The sequence below is a fragment of the Peromyscus eremicus genome, chromosome X (assembly GCF_949786415.1).
Source record: "Peromyscus eremicus chromosome X, PerEre_H2_v1, whole genome shotgun sequence".
NCBI lineage: Eukaryota > Metazoa > Chordata > Mammalia > Rodentia > Cricetidae > Peromyscus > Peromyscus eremicus.
Genome location: NC_081439.1, coordinates 67,677,047 through 67,701,459, shown reverse-complemented (window position 1 = coordinate 67,701,459; position 24,413 = coordinate 67,677,047). Strand labels below are relative to the sequence as shown.

At 36.6% G+C, this 24,413-nt stretch overlaps 1 protein-coding gene across 1 annotated transcript; it reads right to left on the bottom strand.

Annotated features, from left to right (window-relative positions):
• Positions 1 to 1,029: 1,029 nt before the first annotated feature.
• Positions 1,030 to 13,370, bottom strand: LOC131899554 (synaptonemal complex protein 3-like). The gene is made up of 7 exons (XM_059251044.1): positions 13,175 to 13,370; positions 12,133 to 12,199; positions 11,730 to 11,764; positions 8,188 to 8,305; positions 7,396 to 7,495; positions 4,373 to 4,471; positions 1,030 to 1,399 (listed from the first exon to the last, which is right to left on the bottom strand). Exons 1-7 carry the CDS (start codon positions 13,344 to 13,346, stop codon positions 1,301 to 1,303), a joined length of 690 nt encoding a protein of 229 aa, XP_059107027.1. The 5' UTR covers positions 13,347 to 13,370; the 3' UTR covers positions 1,030 to 1,300.
• Positions 13,371 to 24,413: the final 11,043 nt, after the last annotated feature.

Here is a 24,413-nt window from a genome sequence, read left to right as displayed (position 1 = left end):
AGTCAATATTTGTATGTTACTATTTTATCTTTAATAAAAATTTTAGAAACATATTCAACAATATTGAAATAAAATAATAACAGTTATAATATCTCACAGAATATAATGCACATTTCTGTATGCTTTTGGACATGTGTTTTCTCTCATTGAATACCTAACCTTTTTTTAAAGCAAGTGCAATTTTCTAGAAAAAAAGAAACAGTAAAATGTAGTTAAAACTGTAATTGAATTATTTCTTTCTCATCTATTACCTGCATAGTTTGGGGGCTCTGTGAAGGGAAAAATCAGAACCTAATTATTAGAACAGAGTGAGCTATTCACCTTGTGAATAGCACTGTGAGCTGCAATTAATCACAAATTGATGTTTGTGTGCTTTCATGAAGTGGATTTATTGAGCTTTGACACATTTTTCCTTCATAAATGGAAAAATAGAAGTACATACTCCTGGGGAATCAAGGTTAGACCCCAGAAATTTAATAGGATTTTGTATCCAAGTTGCCATGGAGATTTGTTAAGCACTATCAGTCTGTGCTTCTGTGTACTTATGGCCTCTGGTAAAAGCTTCACCTTCCTTTTACTCAGAGGTGCTAACAGGACATTACTTGAAAGAGTCAGGGATTACTTCATTCATTCTCTCCTGAAAGATATTAAATCACATTTTTCTCACTTCCCCCTTGCTTCTTTGTTCCTTCTCTTCCTCCCTCTCTTCTCATTTGCCCTTTAACCCCACATAAAGCATACTGGTATTAGGAAACATCCTACTGAGTAAGCAGGGCCCAAAGCTAGAACTAACCAAGGATAATTGAGAAGCCAAGAAAAATAGGAAAATTAAACACATTAAATCATCCTTAGTTATTCTGTTTTTATTTATTTTTCTTAAAAATATGTTTACATTCTCTTTACAAACATGTTCTAAGTCTTCTTATGGTCTGTTCATGTAAGTGCCTTTTATTTTTATTCTTTGTTCATAAAAGTTAATTAACATTGTAAGAAAAATTCACTAACAAAGGTAAAGAGCCAAAGCCTTGATTCACAGGAATGGCTACAGGTCACATAACTGTTTAGATTTTATTTGGAAGCCAACAGGAATAGAGGTGCCACACTTTAAAAAAGCTAATAATTAAAGATGGTATAAAATATATTCAAATTTGAAAGACACGTTTCTACGTTAACACAGATTACATTACTCAAGTTCAAGTTTTTCTCAAGACTCATCAGAATAACATTTGTTAAGTGTCATATTTAAGGAAAACAAAGTATGTTGGTACTTCTGCTATTCCATGTTATTACAACTCAGTGTTTAACTATCTGTAATTTTTTTTTGCAACAAAGACATTTGATTTTTAATTTCACTGCGTACACTAGTAAGTAGATCGCCGTTCTCCAAGTCCTTCAAAGCCTAAAACACAAAAAACAAGTTTTCATCACAGGCTCTAAAGTTTGAAATTACTTTTTAAAATTAAGAATCTTTTCATATTCAAATAGTATCCATTATCTACTCCATCTTCATAAAACATTGTAATATGGGGCTGGACAGATGGTTCAGCAGTTAAGAGCACTGGCTGCTCTTTCAGAGGACCCTGGTTCAATTCTCAGCACCCACATGGTAGCTCAAAACTGTCTGTAACTCCAGTTTCTGGGGATCTGACACCCTCACACAGACATAGATGCAGGCAAAACACCAATACAAACATAAAATACAAATAAATAACTTTAAAAAACATTATAATATATAAACACCCAAATTCATACCATAAAGAATGTGTGTGAACAAGGAATCAAAGGCAATTATAGCATGTACAAAAGTATTAGTATGTGAATTAATAGTTTAATGAGATGTTAGGGTTAGACACAGCAAAAAAAAGTGCAGCTCCCAGTCACCCTGAAGCTCAGTTGAGAGCATAAAGAACTGAACATTAACAAGGACAACAAAGCAGTACACTGTCTCAAAAGAAGGGTGGGACTGGCCATTTAGGTCAGTTGGTAGAGTGCTTGACTAGCATGAATGATCCCTGGGTTTAATCCATAGCACAACATAAATCAAGCTGTGGCACATGCTTGTAATCTTAGCAGTCGAGAAGTAAAAGCAGGATTAGGATTTCATGGTTATACTCAGGTATAGAGGAAGACCAACAACAGCCTGAGCCACATAAGATCTTATCTTCAAAAAAAAAAAAAAGAACAAAACTGTGTAGAATTAGAAACACTAGAAAATTCAAAAATTCCATATGGTGATTTTGAGAATTTCTGATAAGATTGTCATATATCAGGTTACAAAAAAAAGTCAATGTGAATAAAGATAATTAAGTGATCTGTATTATGAGACGGTTTCCAAGTAATATAAAACAAAAAGTACATTTTGGCACTTTTTTCTTTATTACAGGATCTTGCTGTGTAGCTCAAGCTAGCCTCCAACTTCCATCCTTCACCCTCAGGTTCCCCACAACTGTCATCATTTGCCTGTGACACTATACCCAGTGAAAATTGTAAGTTAATTTAACTAACATGCTATTTTTACTTGCTATTTAAAGTATACTACTATGTAAAAGCTGTGGAGATACTTTAAAAAATAATAGCACAAGATACCTCACCCCTTTTAAAGGAAAAAAACATGTAAACAAAATAATTCAAAGACTCCATAACTGGAATGGAAATGAATCTATTTTAGTTATAGTATAGAAAATGGGGGTGATCCAACTAGGTTGGCAAAAGAATAAGATTTCAAAATTAAAGCAATTAAAAATATTATAGGGAGCCGGGCGGTGGTGGCGCATGCCTTTAATCCCAGCACTCGGGAGGCAGAGCTAGGCGGATCTCTGTGAGTTCGAGGCCAGCCTGGTCTACCAAGTGAGTTCCAGGAAAGGCGCAAAACTACACAGAGAAACCCTGTCTCAAAAAACCAAAAAAAAAAATATTATAGGGAAAGAATATGAACAAAGAATGAAGTATACAGTCTGTGGATATAGATAAAGCAATTATGTAGAGAGATAAGGTTAATATGTAGTAAATGGAGGGGATCTCATAGAATTGGAAGTTATAGATTAGATTTGCAAAAAGAGGTATTTTAGATAGTTTACATGGCAGACCTATGGGAGATGGCCCGAAGGACAGAGGGAGAACAGTTATTTAGCTAGAGTTAATAGCAGCAAAAAATGAAAAGGAACCAATTCTCTGCTGAATATATAAATAGTTCTTTTAAACTAAACTACTCCTTTGTGCACTTTGGACACAGGGCACACAGGACCCAAGCTGGATCTGACCTGAAAGCCTCCTCTCTGAGAACTAGATTTCATGGTAACAGAAGGTGGCAGGGAAGATTCCAAAGGAGAGAGGCAGCCGGTAGTCATATTCAATCACAATGAATATGAACCAAAACAACTGGCAGCATGGCGCAATAATCCTAAAAAAATGCAGCAGTGGCATGAAAACCTTCGTGGTAACCAACAGCGCTTTTATTGGACTTAAGATGTCTATGAAAATTAGTATAAAGTTCTTTGAAAGTGTCTTAAAACTACTGTTTGGACCTTGATTCACTAATGTGCATATCTACTTCAAGATAATCATACAAACCTGTGAAATATTTAAAGATTTTGTTGTCTATTTATATGGGTGTGTCTGTATATGCATACATGTGCATGTGGGTGTTCATGGAGGCCAGGAGAGGGTGTCAGATATCCTGCACCTGGAGTTGTGAGTCTCTTGATGTGGGTGCTGGGAAGCAGATTCCAGTCTTCTGAAAGAGCAGCAAGCACTCTTAACTGCTGAGCCATCTCTTCAGCCCTTGAGTCTACAAATTTTTAACTCTCACTTATCTTTTGTTGCTGGACTTTCTTTTACAATTATAAATTGGCATATACAATAATTTTGGTCACTGTAATTATTCTAAAATATAGTATGTCAGAAAAACCTTCTATAATACATTTGAAAACAAAAATATTCAATAATTTCAATTAAGCATTTCTTTATTTAACAAATACTGGACATACAAGGACAAACTATAATGTTAAAATGGTGTGTAGATGTATTATTTGCAGTTAAACAGAGAATAAAGTGCTAATATTCTATGTGTTTGATGCATAAGCACATTTCTGATAAAACTCTCAACCTAATACTTCCTGATTTGAATAAGTCCCTGCCCAAATCATGAGAGATATGCCAATTTGCTTATCACTTCAGTTACAAGAAATTAATTCAGAATGGAAAATAGTTAAAATTCTGAAATGTATTTGAATACATTATGGGACTGGGGAGATGTCTCAGGCATTAAAGGCTAGGCTCACAAGCAAAACTGTAAGAATTCCTGTCCCAGCACCCACAGCTGTCTCTCCAGCCATGAAAAAGAAAATGCATTCTGTTACAATTTACAACATACCTTTAGGAACGCCTTATTTTCCCGCTTCAGTCTTTTCAGGCCTTGATTCTGACACATCTTAGTTTGTTCAAAAATGTTCTTTTGCTGATAAAAAATGTCCTACAAATATAAATGGAAGACTGTGTAATAACAATTAAGTGTGAAGTTGGTTGCTCTTGATGATGTAGTGGGCTTCTCTCATGCTTGCTAAAGTCTACAACTAAGCTAATCCATGCACTAAACCTTTAAATTCAGAAAAAAAACAATTATAAATTAATCTTAAAAATAATTTTTATAATAAATTCTGTCAATATTTTGTTTTGTTTTGTTTTTTATCACTAAGTTTAAGCAATTTGTGTTTTTAACACTAACCAGCAAAAACATCCTCAAAGTCATGGAGTAGGAATTTTTGAAGACAAATTCTATAAGCATAGAACAGTAAGAACTCATGGTCTTCCTTCCTCAACATCTCAAGTAGCTGGAATTACATGCATGCAGCTTGTGCAACTGAGCAGGAGTTCTTCATATGCAAGACATAACTTATTCTAGTAATGTCTACCCAGATGGTTTTCCAATAAATCTGTCCTTTCAGCTCCTTAACTTATTCTCCACCAGTGATTTTGTACTCTATATTTTGCCATTACTCATAACATACCTTTCTATAGTATTGGTAATGGAAAATGTGTATTAACTCCATGGCAGATATTATTTTGAACCCTATTAAGTAGATTAATTCCATACAAATTCACCTAATACTTCAACAACTATAAGAAACAGATGCTCACCATTTTCTTTCAAATATGAGGAAACAGATACAATGGTACATTGTCTGTTGCTCCAAGGCTATTACTGAAATCTGAATCAGATCCAAAACATTATGTCTTCAGAATCGAAGCTATAATCATTATAGAATCTTTCTCTCTCTCCACATATTATGAGATCATACTCTAACATTTTCTACCGTAGCTTACTCTTTTTAGTATTATAGCTGAGCAGTCCTTCAAGACCAAAAATCCATTAATCCTACCTTCTTTTCAATGTTGTCCCTTCTCCTGTTACCTTCAATTTTCTCTTTCCAACCTTAAATTCTATAACTAATCATTAAAACACACCTTTGCATATGCACCTTGCTCATACTTACTCTCTCACATTTACTTGGCTAAATTATGAGCTTGGAAACCTCAGCTCCAGCTAGTCTACCTGATGACAACATTTTCCATGACCTTATCTCATGGAATACACAGAAGCAACGCAAAGAGGCCGCTCTGTCTCTAATCAGCAAGCATATCAACCACCCATCTGCAGCTGTATACGTCATGTGTTCTATTCTCCTTCCTATTTTCAACCTCCTCAAATACCCCATTCTTAAGAACTCAGTTATTATTATTGTCTTCCTCTTTTTAAACATATTCCCTTTCTCTTAAAACAAGCAAACAACAACAAAAAACTAGTATATTATTCCTCGGGCTAACACAGTTTTTACTACATTGTCTTGTATTTACTTTTATGAGGGTTGCACTCACTTTTCGAATCTAATCATTCTGATTCAAGACACCAATGATGAACTCCATATTGTCAGATCTACCTTATTTCAACTGTATATGACATACTATAAAAGTAATAGTCTTTTCTTCTTTTAAAAGGCTTCCTTTACTTGGAATAATTTAATTTCCACATAATAGAACACTTGTTCTCAATCTGCTTTCCTGGTTCACTCTCACCCTCTAGAATAAATGCACTGAAAAACTCTAGGGATCTGCCCTTAGACTTTTCATTTACATACTGAGTCACATTTTTTGAGACAGGGTTTCTGTGTAGCCTTTGACTGTCCTGGAACTCGTTATGTAGACCAGACTGGCCTGGAACTCAGAGATCTACCTGCCTCTGCTTCCTGAGTGCTGGGATTAAGGGTTTGTATCACCACCACACCCTCAGTTACCTCTTGAAGGTTTCATTCGATCTTCATGGCTCAAAAATTACCTTAAATTAATAACTCTCAACTTTGTGTCCTTAAACAATGGCTTTCTCCTAAACTCCATCCTCACATACTAGTGGCTTACTCAACTGCCCCACTGAATGTCACATGTGTTTCAAATTGAACATTGCATAACTAGAGTGACCATTCAAGCCTAAAACTGTTTAGATATAATCAGGACCTCAAATGTAATATTAAATAGTTTTCTAAAATGAAAAGGTGAAAATAAACAAATGGAAAGTGTACTTAATGCTAGAAAATGTATACATAGGGTTAGTTTTCAGTAATATGGGAATAGAGAAATAACACATATTTGACTGCTGAGAAAAAATGATGTCATGAACTCGTGCTGTAGCTTTGCAAAAGTGTGCTTGCCTGCCTTGCAAAATGCTCTGTGTTAAGTCAAGAATACAGAAGGAGAACTGGAAGAAGAGTAAGAAGGTAGGAAAGGGGATGTAAGGCAAAGGAGAGGGAAAGAAGGAGAGGAACATGGAAAGGAGAGGAAGAAAAAGATGCAAACCATGTTCTGGCCACAGTGATTAGTTCAGAAACAGGGAAATGTTTAAAACCAGGGCAGTGATATTCCCACACAAGAATATTCTTCCAGGGCTTTGAGACAAGACTGACTCAGTTCACTGAAGCTAGCAAATCTGTACTTAAGTCTGAAAACAGAAGATTTGCCATACTGCATTTAGTAGGTTCACTAAGACCCAAAAACAGCTCAGATAATGCCATGTGATGCATTACGCACACCATTCAACTATGTCTGAAACTAACCTATCCTCAATTTCTTTTACATAAACCAGTAATCCTTCATTTATTCTTCTGTAAGTTTCTGTTGCTTGAAATTGCAAGAATCTTAACTGATATCAGAAGTTCAATGGCTTTCATGAGCATTGTATGTGTCTCTATTTCTGTGGTTTATGGTTCACCAGGAACGGAACATAAAACCAGTAATAGATCTTGAAGTACAGCTCATTTTTGTGTGCCTAATGCAAGAATGGTTTCTCTATTTTAACTTAAGAATTAGTAATAATATATTAATTATAACAACAATTGTGATACCAACAGTTATTTTATCTTCTTGGTCTCCAAGATGCTTTATATCCAAATCCCATTGCGGAAACACAGTTATAATCTTCTCAGTAATTTCAATTTTAAACTCCCGCCTGTAAAACATAATAATGAATGTTATATTACACATCAAGATGAAGAGAATATTCAAAGAAAAATTAAATTCTCGTATTATGTACTATAAAATGAACATAATAGCAGAGTAAATATTCTTTTGGAAAATGAAAAAATAAAATTAGGTTTATGTTGATTCTAGTATTTTTCCTAACTAATAAAAAGGTGTTCTCACATGCCTGTCTTATTAAATAATAAGGATATGTGATCTATCTATATATATTTATATATATGACATCATATGTATGATCACATATGTATGAATTTTAGAAAAAAATATTTAAGTTTTTAAATTTGTTTTGCACAGCCAAGACTACAAGGGAAAGATTAAATCTTTTAAAATATATAAATTATTTACAATATTAAACTGACTTTTTTCTTTCTGTCAAGCATGTCTATAAAAATGAAGTTTCTATGACATCTATCTTTTACTATCTTCCAGAATGAACAGAAATGAGTTTTTAAAAATAACTTTCAAATGTCATTTAAATGGAGAAAAATGATGATCTTCACAGGCTTCCCAGAAACATATCTCAATCCAGAAAGTTATTATGATGGCTTGGAGAAAAAGAAAGCCAAAATTTTTCAATATACTCCACTTAATGGAGTACTTAGCACCAGTGCATACTATAAAATCATACAAATGTGGCTCGAAAGTAATGAAAAGTCTTACAGTTCATCTTCATGAAATTTCAAATGTTGTTTGATATTCTTGTTACAGTCTTTGACAACACCTTTAATATATGACTCCATTCTTTTTTTCTTTTCAGTAACAGCATTGCTAACATTAGCTACATTGAAAAAAAAAGTCATTAAAATTTAACGTTGAAGAAAACAATATTGTCCCACATATGCAAGTAAACACAGATACAGATTTAAAGTCATTCGACAATACCAAAGTCAGTTAAAAACAGCACCAACAAAATGCCTTGAGCAGTTCACATTTTACAGCATTCAAGATTCTTGCTTTTCATACAAATATCCCAGAGTCAAATAAAAGTCTAAAATTGGAAAAATGTCTGTTCCTGATCATTGTGAATGAGGAATACCTAACATTACTACAAGTATAATATTCTTGCTGAAGATAATTTTTAAATTTGGAGATCATAAAAAGACTAATAAACAAAATAATAGAACAATAAGAGACCTGTATAAGGATAAACATTTTTTTTTTATTTGAGAGACTACTACTCTCCAATTGGAAGGACACTTGGCTGTATTACTGTTAGAACTCATTATATGGCTAGGCAATAGTGGCACACGCCTTTAATACCAGCACTCAGGAGGTAGAGTCAGTGGATCACTGTCTCGAAAAACCAAAACACAAAACAAAAATAACAGAACTCATTATATGTTAAAAAATAAAATTTGAAGACCAATATTCAAAAAGGATAATTAAATTAAGTTATAAAAAATTATTTGTCCTGCTCTGTTTCTGACCTAGGCCAGTTAACCCCTAGTTAGGTAACCTGGTGGTCCCCCGCTCCCAGGAGGTCACCATATTGATGCTGAACTTAGTGTGGACACACAATTGACAAACTCCTGGACTCAAGCGATCCTCCTGTCTCAGCCTCCCCAGTAGCTGGGACTACAGGCCTGTGCCTTGCTTCTACTGGATGTGCCTCCCCATGGGAGGCCTTGCCTTCTTGTAGGGGGGAAGTAGGGAGTGGTTAGGGGGAGACTGGGGAGGGGTGAGAGGAGGGAAGAGGGGGATCTTTGATTGGTGTGTAAAATTAATGAAAAAATTGTCTTAATAAAAAAAAAAGATGCCAAGGGATAAGTCTGAACCCTGGAGCACTCTGCTTGAAGAAAAAAAAAATTATTTGTAACATTGTAATGATATATTGAAATGTACTGTTTCCAAATAGAAACAAATATCAAAGACTGAAAAAAACCTTAGTTTAGTAATTAAGAACATTTTAAATACTTCTGTGAAGCTTTGCATTTTTTTGGAGACAGGGTTTCTCTGTGTAGCCCTGGCTGTCCTGCAACTCTGTAGACCAGGCTGGCCTTGAACTCATAGAGTTCCCCCTGCCTCTGCCTCCCAAATGCTAGGATTAAAGGTGTGTGCCACCACCGCATATCTGGTCTTTGAGAAGCTTTTTATAGGACATTTTTACAGTTCATAAAATTTTAATGCTTCAAAAATGTTTGCCAAAAACTTAACTTTCTACCATTATCACCTTTTACTACCTATGATGAAACTAGTATTTTATGCTTTCAGCATCTACAATAAATTTAGAAAACAAGTACTCTGATACCACCCAACCATGGAAATCCTCCAAAAAAGACTTGACAGTATAAATAATCCCTGAAAAGAAAGAACATTTTAGCTATTTTTAAAGAATATTGTCTCCTAAACTAGATGAGGTATCTCAATCTTATAACTAGATCACCCTGTTGACAGTTAGGAGATCTCCTATCTGAAGATGAAGGTGGCTTAGCCAGGATGAGATACACAGTAAGACTCTGTTTCAGAAACAAATGAGTGTGTGTGTGTGTGTGTCTCACAACAGTTAAAGAAAAAAATACATCACAAGATTTAAAAAGATAAAACGGCCATGAATTTGAAATAGAGCAGGGGTGGCATATACTGGAGGGTTTGGAAGGAGGAAAGGGAAGGGAGAAATGACATAATTACATTATAATCTCAAAAAAGTTACTACATAAAAAATCAAATAAACATGAGTACTGTCACTTACAAAGCTCATAAAATTGATAACAGAGAATTTAAAAATTAATGTCTTTTTACATCTGATTAAAGGTCTCTCACTGGCCAGTAAAATTGTCTTTCATTTTTGATACATAATTTATTGTTAAAAGTGATATGGGCAGGACTATTTGGACTCAGTGTGTTAAATACATAAATTATAAAAGAGGCTCAAATGTAAAAGAGGCAGAGGCAGGTGGATGTATGTGAGTTAGAGGCCAGCTTTATCTACATAGTGATATCCAAGACAGCCAAGACTAGGTAGTATTGCAAGGTAAGCCCACCAGGGACCTCTACACAGACACACTTAAAGCTGAATAGAAAGTCTTTCTTGCCAGTCAGCACAAGCATGGAGAACTTGGCCAGATCATGTAGCCCTAAGCCTTATAGTTCTGAACGTTTTATGCACAAAATCATATCCTGACTAGCAAGAAGTGAAACTGCAGAAGCAAAACTGCAGGGTTAATACATGTACAGATTTTTCACTCCAGGAACTTTCCCAGCCACATCCTGGAACCATTGACTTGGCCTTTGTGGCTGTTTTGACAGATGGGCTGCTAAGTTTTATGTCAACTTGACACAATCTAAATTTATCTGAGAGGAGGTAACCTCAATTAAGAAAATGCCTCCATAAGATCCGGTTGTAGGTAAGACTATAGGCTGTTTTCTTGACTAGTGATTGATAAGGGAGGGCCCAGATCATATCCCTGGGCATATGTTCCTAGTTTCTCTGAGAAATCATGCTGAGCAAGCCATGATGAGGAAGCCAGTAAGCATCGATGGCCTCTACATCAGCTCCTGCTTCCAGGTTCCTGCCTTGCTTGGGTTCCTGTCCTGATTTCCTTTGATGATGAACAGTGCTGTGGAAATGTAAGCCAAATAAACCCTTTCTTCTTCAAGTTACTTTGGTCATGGTATTTCATCACAGCAATAGTAACCCTGACTAAGACAGTGGGAATTTCTACTAACTTTCTGGGTTCAAGGCCTGAATGGTGTTTCATTCATGGCACCAGTTGTGCTGAAGTCTGGCTCCTATTAAAGTCTGGAGGTCTACTAAGTTCTGCATGCTTGTTACAGTAGGGATACTGTTTCAAAAGAAAAAGAAGTTGGGAGGGAGAAAGGAATCCAGGAGGGTCCCTACAGAATTTTGTAAATGAAACACTGGTATTCATAAGGATGTGTATATATACATCTGTGAATCCAAAGAATTATAAAAAAAAACATTTTTCTCATTCATTTTACTTCCCATAATGCCATTTATGTCACACTAATATATAAAAGTACCAGTTTTGCTTTTCCTATCAAGGAAAATGTTAACTAAGAAAATCTTCAAGCTAAGTAAAAAATATCTGTGCAAAATCCTATCACTGAGAATAAAGTTTTAATTAACAATCCTATAGCACATTAACACTATATAGTTTTTTTAAATTTTTTTCCAAATTAATATTTTAACACTACATAGTTTTAAACAATTTTCTCTAGACACAAATACATCAAAAATGTACCTCCAATGTTTTCCATCTTATTCTTTACTTCAGTTCTGTAAAGAAATCACATTAAAAAATTAAAGCTGAGGTTCATTTCAGTGGTCAAGCCTCACCCCCATACACAAAGCACTACCAACGGCAAGCCTTTTAATTAAGTGTAAATTTATAACATAAAATGCTTTGTTTCAAGGAAATATCACATGGGATATAACATATCTGATATTTATTAGATAAAGTAAAATTTTCCTATTCTTTTTTTCTTTTTTAAAACAGTAACCCAGATAGCCCAAGATGATCACGAACTACTTATGTAGCTGAGAATGTCACTGAACTTCTTACCCTCCTGCCTCCACCTCCCCAGTGCTATGATTACAGGTATGAAAATATTTTTTGAGCAGGCAAAATTGTTTTAACACATTACCCTGTATCATCATCCTTTCTTGTAGGAACATATGTCTTCTTAGGATTACCAAATACTGGATTTTTTTCTGCATTTAACCAGAAGAATGAAAAACATTTTTATTGAAAACAAAACTGAAAAATTAAATATGCTAGTTTAGTTAATTTTAATGAAATAGTAATTTTATTTATAGTTTTTAGGCATTTTTCAACATATATTAAAGCAGAAGTATAAATGCAATATTATTCTAAAGGATAGATGAAATAAAATTGTTAGTTACTATAATTTTGTAAGAATAGTTTTTCAAGCCCTTCTAGGGTAATATCACTATAAGTTATTTACAATTTATTGTAGCTAAAGTTTTTCTGTGTCTCACCCAGGCTGGCAGTCACTCAGACTCAAATAAACACACAGATGCTTATATTATTTAAACTGTTTGGCCTAATGTTTCAGGCTTCTTGTTATCTAGTTCTTATATCTTAAATTAACCCATTTCTATAAATCTATACCTTGCCATGTGGCTCATGGCTTACCTGTATCTTATATCTTACTTTTCATGGTGGTGGCAGCTATCAGCGTCTCCTCCCTCAGCCTTCCTGTTCCCAGCATTCTCTTCTCTGCTTGTCCCACCTATACTTCCTGCCTGGCTACTGGCCAATCAGCATTTTATTTATCAACCAATCAGAGTAACACACTCACAGCATCCCCAGCAATTTATTGATGTATGTAAACTGTACAGTCGAAGTACTATACGTATTTCTAGAATTTTGATACAGGCTTGTAAAGATTAAGAGTAAACAAAGTGTATGAAAATGCTAACCTTTTATTCTATTTCAGATGGCAATGTAAAAGTCAAATGAACTGTGCAGGCAAGATAACTCAGGAGGTAAGGATGCAGAGCTTACTACCAAGCCTGAAACCCACATGACTCATCCCTGGGACACCCATGGTGTGAGGAGAGACCCAACTCCTGAAAGTATCCTCTGACAAACCCCCTTTCCCAACACACACAAATAAATTGAACTATGGGATACCATCAAACTCAGAACTGGGTATATTGTACCTGTAGGAGCAGAGTCTGCTGAACGGTCCAGTCTATCATGTACTTTTTCTACCACTTCCACTACTTCCTCTTTTTCATTATCAATATCATAGTGATAGATTGCTATGTGCTTGAAGTTTTCCATTGGTGGCGTCCCAGATTTCTCAGACTGCTTTTTTTCAGGGGGAAACATAAATTAATGTTTTGTTACTCAAAACAGAAAAAAACAGATCTCTCACCTGAATCCAAAACAATGAACTTAAACGATAAAATGTAAAATATCCAATAAGAATGAAATTAGTTGAATAAAAAGTTACCAGTTTCCATGTATTATTAAATCAGAAGTTAACAATTTCTAATTTCTGAATTAAAAAAAATGATGGTTGGAGACAGGGGTAGGTAGTTAAGAGTGCATATTGTTCTTACAGAGGACTTAAGTTCGTTTCCCAACACTTATATCAGATGGTTCACAACTTCCTGCAACACCAGCTCTAGGATGGTTTAATACCTCTGTTCTCCCCAAGCAACTAAGCTCACATGCTGATACTTATACTCACATCCAAACCTATATGTATAGTTGAAAATTAAAATCTTTTTATGTTTTTTTGAGACAGAGTTTCTCTATATGACAGTCCTGTCTGTCCTGGAACTTTGTAGATCAGGCTGGCATGGAACTCACAGAGATCTGCCTGCTTCTGCCTCCCTAGTGCTGGGACTAGAGGCATGCACTAGAGCCACCACCACATGGTGAAAATTAAAATCTTAAAAAGAAAAAAATAATGATGGCTTTAACCCTGACTCCAAGTGTATTTGTACTTAACAACTGGGGTATCTAATTTTTGGTCCTATCACTCTCAGATTCCTAAAATTTTTAAACAGATCTTTAAAGCAGTATCTGATGAAAAATGAATCCATGGATGCTATCACTGTAGATCACAGGCATACCCCAAATCTGTTGATAGCAAAGCTAAACTTGGCATGCCTGGTAGTGTAGTTTGATGGTGCAGGGTATGTTTACCATGCAATAAGGCCTGGGTTCAATGGTCAAAACTGCCCAGAAAAAAAAAAAATGACCCAGACATGGTGACTCGGGTCTCTCTTTAATCAGAACATTCTATTCTGGAGGCTGAAAACACCTAGCTCAAGTCCAGCCCATGGCACATAGGGAGGTTCTGGTCATTCTGGCTTACAGTGAGACCCTGTCTCAAAAATATTCAAGCAAACCAACAAAAAACCCAAGTGAACAAACAAAAAGATTGGTGTGCTTATACATTCTTAGAATTCTAGTACTCAGATGGTTGAAGCAGGAATATTAGGAGGCCATGTCCAGACACAGAGCAATATCATGTCCTATAAAAGCACACACGCACAAAACAAAGTGTGTGTGGGGGGGCTCAACAAATAGCTCAGCAGTTACGAGCACTTAGCCAGTTTTTTGGTGGTGGTGGTGGTGTGTTTTTTTTTTTTTTTAAAGCAAAAATTCAGTTCCCAAAACCCAGTGGCCAACACCTAGCTACCAATGTCATAACCACCTGGAACTCAAACTCCAGCAAACCTGATGTCCTCTCTACAGACACATATGCATAAGTACAAATATTTTTTTTTTAATTCAGTCTGGTCCTTGGAAAAGCAATGTCCATACAGTCTATACCAAAATGAAGGTAAGGTTCTGAAGGATGCAGGCCTGGCCTCAGGTAAAGTACAGAGGTAAAGTCTCTGTCCCTCAATGTATCAGGTTGCAGATGACAACATGCCTCCAGTCATAACTCAAAGCCCCCACCGCGACCCCTCCCCTCCCCTATGGGCTCCTGCTTTGTTCCTAGTTGGCATCTCTGTAACAGTGGTGGAGACCTCCGGATCCACTAAGCTTCCTTCCTTCCACCTAGGCTTCAGCCTGCTCAAGGCCCAGTACTCAGCGAGGTCAACACCTCCATTTTACTATCAGTGCCTCGAAGGGGTTCGCTGCCACCTCCATTTTACTGTCTGTTGAGGCCTTGGCGAGGTTCGCTGTCCCCTCCATTTTACTATCAGTGCCTCCACAGGGTTCGCTGTCCCCTCCATTTTACTATCAGTGCCTCCACAGGGTTCGCTGTCCCCTCCATTTTACTATCAGTGCCTCCACAGGGTTCGCTGTCCCCTCCATTTTACTATCAGTGCCTCCACAGGGTTCGCTGTCCCCTCCATTTTACTGTCGAGGCCCCAAGACGCCAGTGGCTGATTTGCCTCACAAGTAAAACTGCGCCTGGGCCCCGGCCTCTCTAGAGGGTTCGCACTCCTCCCTCCTTATACTCCTTCCTTCTTACACTCCTTCCCCCTCACACGTATCTCCTCCTCACACCTGAACTAAAGCCTCTGGCTGAACCAGCTTTACTGGTCTCCCACCAGGCAAAGACCCTCAACAACTATGCCGTCCTACCTCTCGAAGCTTCTTCAGCAAAATGACGTCCCGAGTGAGAGGAAAGCCCGTCTCAACCAGACTCCTTGCTGATTGGCTGAACGGTGTGCGCATGTGCGTTTGGTGTTGCGCATGGGCACTGGTACATGTGGAAGCTCTTTGTGTACGTGGCACCTTGGCCGAGTAACAACTAGCTAAAAAGGTTTTCTGGCTGGACGGCGGCGGTGGAGCATGCCACTCCAGCCAGCACTCGGAGGCAGAACCAGGTGGATCTCTGTGAGTTCGAGGCCAGCCTGGTCTGCCAAGTGAGTTCCAGGACAGGCACCAAAACTACACAGAGAAACCCTGTCTCAAAAAACCACAAAAAGAAAAAAAAAAAAGGTGTTTTTTTTTGTTTTTGTTTTTGTTTTTGTTTTTTTTTCTGATTTTCCCTTCCCTGAGCTGTTGGGAGATTTGAGGCTTCTTGCTTTCCAGTTTATTAAGTTTATAGTAGGGTTGCCCTAGCAGAGGAACAGGGTTTGATTCCCAGAACATAGATGTTTTGTTGTTGTTGTTTGTTTGCTTTTTTTTTTCTTGGCCCCAGGTACCTGTATAGACAGAGATACATACATATACATAAATAAAACTAAAAATAAAGTATTTTTTACTACTTTAAACTACAAGAAAATGAGTCAAATACAGAAAATGAACACCCCTCCCTTGTAAACCAGCACTTTGCCAGTATTCACTGAGATACTTATAGACTATCTTAACACTTCTCTAGATCTTCCACACTGCACCTGTCTCATCCATGCTTATCTGTTAGTCCTCATTCAGAAGAAGGCTTCTCAAGAGGCCTATCTCTGTTGATTCCTAATAAAACTCCCCAAGAGGCCTATCCTCCAGAAGAAGGCTCCTGTAGCTTTTGTTAGGACTACTGGTCAGCTCCCTTTCACCAGCTATTCCCAAATAACCATACAAAAATTTCTTATTAATTATGAAGGCTCCACCAATAGCTTAGGCTTTTTAACTACCTCTTATAACTTAAAATAACCCATTTCTAGCCGGGTGGTGGTGGCACACGCCTTTAATCAAAGCACTTGGGAAGCAGAGGCAGGCAGATCTTTGTGAGTTCTAGGCTGGGCCGCAAAGCTGCACAGAGAAACACTGTCTCAAAAAACCAAAATAAGTAAATAAATAAATAAATAAATAAATAAATAAATAGATAGATAGATAGATAGATAAATAAATAACCATTTCTACTAATCTCTGTGCTGCCATGAGGCTCAATTACTTCATCTATGTATTTTCCATGCTGCTTCTTCTGCATCTGTCTGGCAACTCCTGAGACTCTGACCTTCTTCTTCCCAGGGTCCTCCTAGTCTAGCTCTCCTGTCCAATCGCTTCCTGCTTAGCTATAGGCCAGTTAGTTCTTTATTAACCAATGACAGTAATATATTCACAGTGCACAAAGACTGTTCCACAACATTTCCCCCTTTTTGTCTAATTAAAAAGGAAAGTTTTAACTTTAACATAATAAAATTATATACGACAAAAACAATTATCATGTAAGAATAACAGTTACAATATCCACTGCATTTGTATTTGGCAAAATTAGAGAAAATATTCTATTATTTATCTTATCTTTGCAAGTCTAAAGTTTTATATCTAATTGACCTTTTATCATAAACAAGGAAAACTTTAAGTCTAATTATTTAGTCTTTAACTCCACCAAAGACTCCAGAAGTACAGAATGTTACCTAGCAACAGGGACATTTGGCTGCCTGGACATTCAGCCAAAGTTCTTCTGCAACATTGGGGCATCCAACTTTGGCCTGCAGGCTAATATATCTGACAGACATTTTTAAGAAGCAGGGAATTTTGAAGGACCATACTACCTTGTCTTGGCAAAGTTTGGCAGTCACTTTCTTTTGCATCCTGCTGGTCAGATTGGATAGTATATTGTCAGCAATTGAGTCAAGGGCAGTTTCTTTGCCCACATGGCTTGCTTTTGCCATAAAGAAAACAAATTCTGTATGGATTTTCTTTGATGCTCATTATCTTCTCTGAAGTAGATTGGTGTTGCCAGGAGCAGATATGTCTCATTGTCATGAAAAGCCTTAGGTTACTAAACATACTAAATGTCATATTCCATAGGTCTTTGAAGTATTTGAAGACTTTTTATCTATCTAAATAAATCTGTGTAGAACCTTGAAAACATATTTAATATGACTACAACATTGATTATTATAGATGACTAATTATTAACCTGTATTCCTTAATTATTCATTGCATTTTTAAATGAGCTGCATAAGCACAATATTCCAAATAAAAATAGAAACATACATACAATGTAAAAAAATTAATTTTAAATTTGTTCAATAAATCAAAATCCATACCAATGTAAAATATTTTGAGATTAATAATTGTCTTTTGGATTAAAGTGGATTTAATATTCTACCCTTTTATCACATTATTTCTATACCATATCCCCCTTTTTTCCTTTAGAAAGAGATCTTTGAATTTAACTTCTTTGTTTAGCTTTTTTCCTGACTATGACTAATGACAACTTGTAACTAACAACCCTTTAAATGATGAAAAAACTCCATAACCAGTCTTTTAGGAATGTGGGTGCTGTTTTTTCTAGACTGCTATCTGTTGTCTGAGGGTGCTGGTATCTTTAAGGGACCCTGAGGAAATTCAGGATAATGTTTAAGTCTTGGCTAGAGTAGTCTGTAAGGCTCGACCATCTTAGACAGGAGTCTGAAAGATGTTATGGATGTAGAACTCTAAGTAAACTGCAACAGAGGCATACTGAGAGGATGGATCACCTGGGCCATCCATTTGCATTGGTGTTTGGTCCCTTTGCTCTGAAAATGCATAAACTTTTAAAGGTAACATACATACCTGCACGAATACAGGTATAGACTGTGTGTTGTACACAAGTAAGCCACAGATGATTTTTCTGTTTTATCTTTGAGCAGGTAAAATTACATTTTGTGTTTTGTAGTTTTTAAGGTTTATTTCTTTATGTCTGTAACCAAGATTGTCAGGGGGTCTTCCCCAATCCAACATGATCCATATCAACATGGAATGAATCCACAGTCTTCCATTTCCTGCAGAAACAAAAGCAACAGACCTTTTGACTTCCATTTTGAAATAAATATATTTTTAAAATATATAGATTGGTTTAATCTAGCAGCTTTCATAATCCAATGCCTGTTAGCAGCTATCGCTTTTCCATCAACAGTCAAAAAATTCATAGACAACATAATAACATACAGGATCAAGATGCTCTGTGTATTTTCCATCTTACATGGCTTATTATATTCTTATTACTTTATTCCTTTTTAAAGGCTTTACTTTATTATTTTAAACTATTTTTAGTCTATTACTATCTATACCATTTCTCCTTTCTCTCCCAAGCCTATGTATATTTTAAACACACTGTAATCTCTTTAGAGTTTTTTTTTTTAATCTGGATCTGTCTTTTCTGAGCATCTATATTTTTTTTTGATTGCATGAGATCAATCTTAAGTTGTTATGTCAGCTGCTAGCACTGCTCAGCTGGTAGTTGGTGGCTGGCTCCATCCTGCAGGAAACTGCTAGGAGATTTATCTCTGTCTTGCAGCCATCATGAGAGACAGGGGACTAGGAAGCCAAATTAGGCTATGTTTTTGTGTATTTAGAACCTTTTTTAAAGCTTTCTTAGGTCTTATGTGGATGTAGATGCCCCACGTTGGAATGTCATTTGTAGACGGGGGTTTTTTGTCGGGACTGCTGGTTACCTCTGTCCCACTAGCTGCTCCCTAATAATTAGACAGAGACATTATTATTATTAAAGCTTGGCTGATAGCTTAAGCTTGTTTTTAGTTAGCTCTTATAACTTAAATTAGCCCATTTCTATTAATCTATGTGCGCTATCCCATGCCTCATTTACCTCATCTATGTACTTTACATGCTGCTTCTTCTGAGACTCTGCCACGCTGTGGAATAATCTTTTTGCACACTGTAAATATGTATTGCTCTCATTGTTAATAAAAAGCTGATTGGCTGATAGCTGGGCAAGAAGAGATTGGGCAAGACAGCCTGAGACAGACAGAATGCTGGGATGAGGAAGGGTGGAGTCAGTCAGCAAGTTACCAGCAGTTGCAGAGAAACAAGATGGGAATGTTGTTCTGAAAAAAGGTACCAGGCCACGTGGAAAATACATAGATAAGAAATATAGGTTAATTTAAGTGAAAGAGTTAGCTAGTATCAATCCTGAACTACCAGACAAGTATTTATAATTAATATAAGCCTTAGTGTGTTTATTTCAGAGTGGCTGCAGGACAGGAAATCTACAAATGCATGTGGTGCCCAACATTTGGGAACCCCGTCCACACAAAACCTGAGAGAGCTTGGGAAAGGGTTCTAGACACATAGAAACAGAGCCAAGAGCAGCTTCCTAGTTCTTGTCTCTCATGTCAGCCACAATACAGAGATGCATCCTCTGGCTGCTGCCTGCTGGCTTAAGCTGCCAACACCAGGTGGCAGGTTCCTAAAATCTTGCATGCTGGCAGCAGTACAGATAGAGATACACTGTAAAGACAGATGCAGATGAAAAGAGCCTCTAAACAAATCACAGTGTATTTGAAAATGTGCATAGGCTTGGGAGAGAGAAGAGAAAGAAGTCTTGTATTTAAAAATACATTTTAAAATAAAGTTCTCAAAAAGGGAATAGAGTAAAAAATATAATAAGGCACACAAAGATGTAAACTACATAGAGAGTCTGGATACTGTATATTATTGTGGTGTCTTTGAATTTTTTGACTACTGAGGAAGGAGAAATGGCTGCTAAGACACACTGGATTGTGAGGACTGCTAGATTATACCAACCTATATATCTTAAATATGTCTTGACTTCAGAATTTAAGTCAAAGGATATGTTACTTTGGAGAAGATATTATGCTTTTGTTTCCACAGGAAATAAACTGTGGATTCATTCTGGGTTAAAGAAAATCAGGCTTGATTAGGGAAGACAACCTGAAATCATGTCTACAGGCATAAAGAAATAAACCTAAAAAAAAAAAAAAACCATAGGACAGATGACATGTATTTTACCTGCTGAAACATAGAACAAAAAAATCATCTTTGGCTGGCTTGTATATGACAGTTTATATTTGTACTAATGTATGTTACCTTTAAAAGTTTGTGTTTTTAGAGTAAGGAGACCAGACATCAATAAAAATGGGTGGCCCAGATGATCCAGCCCCTCAGAGTGCCTCTGTTAAAGTTTCCTCCAAGTTCTGCATCCATAACAACTTCAAGCATGCTAGCTGACATGATACAGCCTCACAAACTATTCTAGCCAAGATTTAACAATTACCCTGATTTTCTCAAGGCTCCCCCAAAGATACCAGTGCCCACAAACAGAAGGAAGTAGTTTAAAGAAAATAACTCCCACATTCCCAAAATATTGTTCATAAATATTTGTTATCATTTAAGAGGCATTGGCTACAAATTGTTATTGGTAATGGTCAGGAAAAAAGCTGAACAAAGAAAATGAACTTCAGAGATCTTGTTCTGAAATGAAAAGGGGGATATGATATAGAAATGAAGAGATAAAAGGTAGATGCTGTGGGATATCCTTCTCATTGGTTGCTAATAAAGCAGTTTTGGCCAATGTCAAGGCAAGATAAGGTTAGGCTGTACAATCTAACAGAATAGGGACAGATGCAAGCCACCTGCCAAGGAAGCAAGACATGCAGAAAATGAGGTAACAAGCTACAAACTATGTGGCAAAGCATAGATAAGAAATATGGGTTAATTTAAATGTTAGAGCTAGCTAGTAATAAACCTGAGCCATTGGCCAAGCATTTATAATTAATATAAGCCTCTGAGTGGTAATTTGGGAAGCAACTGTCAGGTATAATTGGGCATACAGGACAGAAAACTCTGCCTTGGATTACAGGTAGATTATTGAATCTACTTTAATCAAACAACTATTAATCTCAAAATATACTTTGATATGAATCTTAGTATATTGATACAAATTTAAAGATAATTTTATTATACTGTATGTATGTTTCTACTCTTGTTTGGGGTATTGTGTTTATGCAGTTCTTTATATAATGTATAATTTAAAATACAGAATAATATTTAGTTATCTATAATAATCAAACTTATATCATGTTAGGTAGGTTTTCAAGGTCATACACAGATTTATTTAGATAGATAAGTGATTTTCAAACACTTCAAAGACCTACAGAATATGACATTTTATATGTTAATAACATAAGGCTTTTCATGACAATGAGACATATCTGCTCCTGGAAACACCAATCTACTTCAGAGAAGATAATGGACATCAAAGAAAATCCATATGGAGTTTGCTTTCATTATGGCACAAAGTTAGCCGTGTGGGCAAAGAAACTGCCCTTGCCTTAATTGCTGACAATATACTATCCAACCTGACCAGCAGGATGCAAAAGAAAGTGACTGCCAAACTTTGCCAAGGCAAGTTATTAAGGTCCATCAAAATCCCCTGTTTCTCAAAAAAGTTTGTTTATTATTCTAGCCCTGTAGGCCAAAGATAGATGTCCGAATGTAACAGAAGAGCTTTGGGAAATTGTCCAAGCAGCTAGATGTCCCTGTCATTAGATAACATTTCATCCTTCTGGAGTCTTCAATGGAGTTAGACTAAATAGTTAAACTTAGTTTTCCATAGTTATGATAGAAAGCAAATCAGGTATAAAACTTTGGACACACAAAGTTAGGATAGATAATGGAGTATTTCCTCTGGTTTTGCCAAGTTCAAATAGACTGGATATTATGACTGTCATTCTTACTTGATGACTGTTTTTGTTGTATATAATTTTACTATGTTAAAGATAAAATCTTCCTTTTTAATTAGATAAAATGGGGGAAATGCTGTGGAATAATCCTTTTGTAAACTGAAAATATGTATTGCTCTCATTGTTAATAAAAAACTGGATGATTGTAGATGAAATTCTAAATGGTCTTATTAAATAAGAAACCCAGAGCCAAATACAAAGTTAAACGCCCAAGAGATCAGAGCACTAGAGAATAGCCTTTAGCTTACCACTCCCTGCTGTTCTTCCTATGAGAGAGAGCTTCTAATGTCTAAATTGTCTTTTTATTGCCTTTCTGTTCTGCCTTCTCATTGGCTCTAAACCCAACCACATGACTTCCTCGTCACTGCCTTTGTATACAGACCTTCAGGTCTTTATGGTTGGTACTGGGATTAAAAGTTCGTGTCACTGCTTGGCTGTGTCCTTGACCACACAGAGACTCTGCCTGCCATATGATCAGATTAAGGGCATGTGCCACCAGTGCCTGACTTCTGCTAAATAGTTTACTTTTAGCTCTGATCCCCAGGCAACTTTATTTATTAACATACAAATAAAATCACATTTCAACACAAATAAAATATCACCATAGGATGATAGCTGGGCAGGACTAGATGAGGCAGACAGAATGCTGGGATGAGGAAGGGCAGTAAGAGAGTCACCAGCAGATGTAGGGAAACAGGATGGGAATGTCATATTGAGAAAAGGTACCAGGTCACATGGCAAATACATAGATAAGAAATATGGGTTAATTTAAGTGGAAGAGTTAGCTAGTATGGAGCCTGAGCTATCAGATAAGCATTTATAATTAATGTAAGTCACAGTGTGTTTATTGGAGAGCAGATGCAGGACAGGAAAACTTGACTATACCACCTTTCTTCTTCCCAGCATCCTCCTAGTCTGGCTCTCCCATCCAATCTCTTCCTGCCCAGCAGTAGGCTAGTCAGCTCTTTATTAATGAGAGTAATGCATTATTTACAGTGTACAAAGATTGTTCCATAGCAGGCTCGCCAAAAGGCTTATCTTTCTTAGTCCCCAGGAGGGCTCCTCAAGAGACTTGTCCTCAATCACAACTGAATTCAATATACAGACTGCTTCCTAGGAGTATTAGAAGGACTCAGTCAGTTTTGTTGTCAGGAAACATGGCAGTCATTCCAAACATATCCAGCCTCATTGGAAGGCATTAGATCCTGGCGTGTCTCAAGTGGACATCTACCCTGAGTCCTCCCCACTGGCTGGGGAGTTCAGAAGTGAGGCTGAGTCCTGTGTGCATGGGGTTTTCTCATTGGGGCCTCCAAATGCATAATAAATCCAGGTGAAAAGATACAGACCACCACACTAATCAGGCCAATTAAGGTCTAATTGCAGCCACCTCGAAGTATCTTGGTGCCGAAGCTCAGGGGCACAGCATTTTTTTTGAGGGGGCAAAGGCTATTAGGTATCACTTTATTTAGAAAACAATGTTAAAATGTCAAGCCAATTGCTATTTTGTCACTTGTGTTATTTCCCCAAATAGTGGATATATTTAAAATAGAATGTAAAAGCCCCTTTGCTTGCATTATAATAAATTCAGAAAATGAAAGTACCCATTTCTATCTGCATTTTATTTTTATTCTCTTCTCACATTGATTCCTCTCATTTGGAGAAAAATCTTTTATTTCTGGTAACAAGCTACAGGGTAAAGGAAGATTTTCATCCTGCAGTTCTATGAATAATGGCTTTTACCTCTCTTTCAAAGAGTATAATGCTAGAATCCATTGAAATTTTAGTCAAGATCCGTGCTGATTGTAGTGGGGTTTTGTTGTTGTTTTGCATTTATTTATGTATTTATTTATTTATTTTTTATATCCTGACTGCAATTTCCCCTCCCTTTTTTCCTCCAAATATTTCCCCCTGCATCCCACCCCATTTCTCTTCAGAAAAGGACAGGCCTCCCAGGGATATCAACAAGACATGGCATATCAAGTCTCAGTGAGACTAGGCACCTTCTCTTCTATTAAGGCTGGATTAGGCAACCTGATAGGAAAGGGTCTGC

Excerpts from the sequence above, each read along its gene's own strand:
- LOC131899554 (XM_059251044.1), bottom strand. The coding sequence starts at position 13,346 with ATGTTTCCCCCTGAAAAAAAGCAGTCTGAGAAATCTGGGACGCCACCA. Across the intron at positions 11,765-12,132 it reads AGAAAGGATGATGATACAGG|AACTGAAGTAAAGAATAAGA; the intron begins GTAATGTGTTAA and ends ATTTCTTTACAG. Across the intron at positions 8,306-11,729 it reads TAAGATGGAAAACATTGGAG|CTAATGTTAGCAATGCTGTT; the intron begins GTACATTTTTGA and ends TTTTCAATGTAG.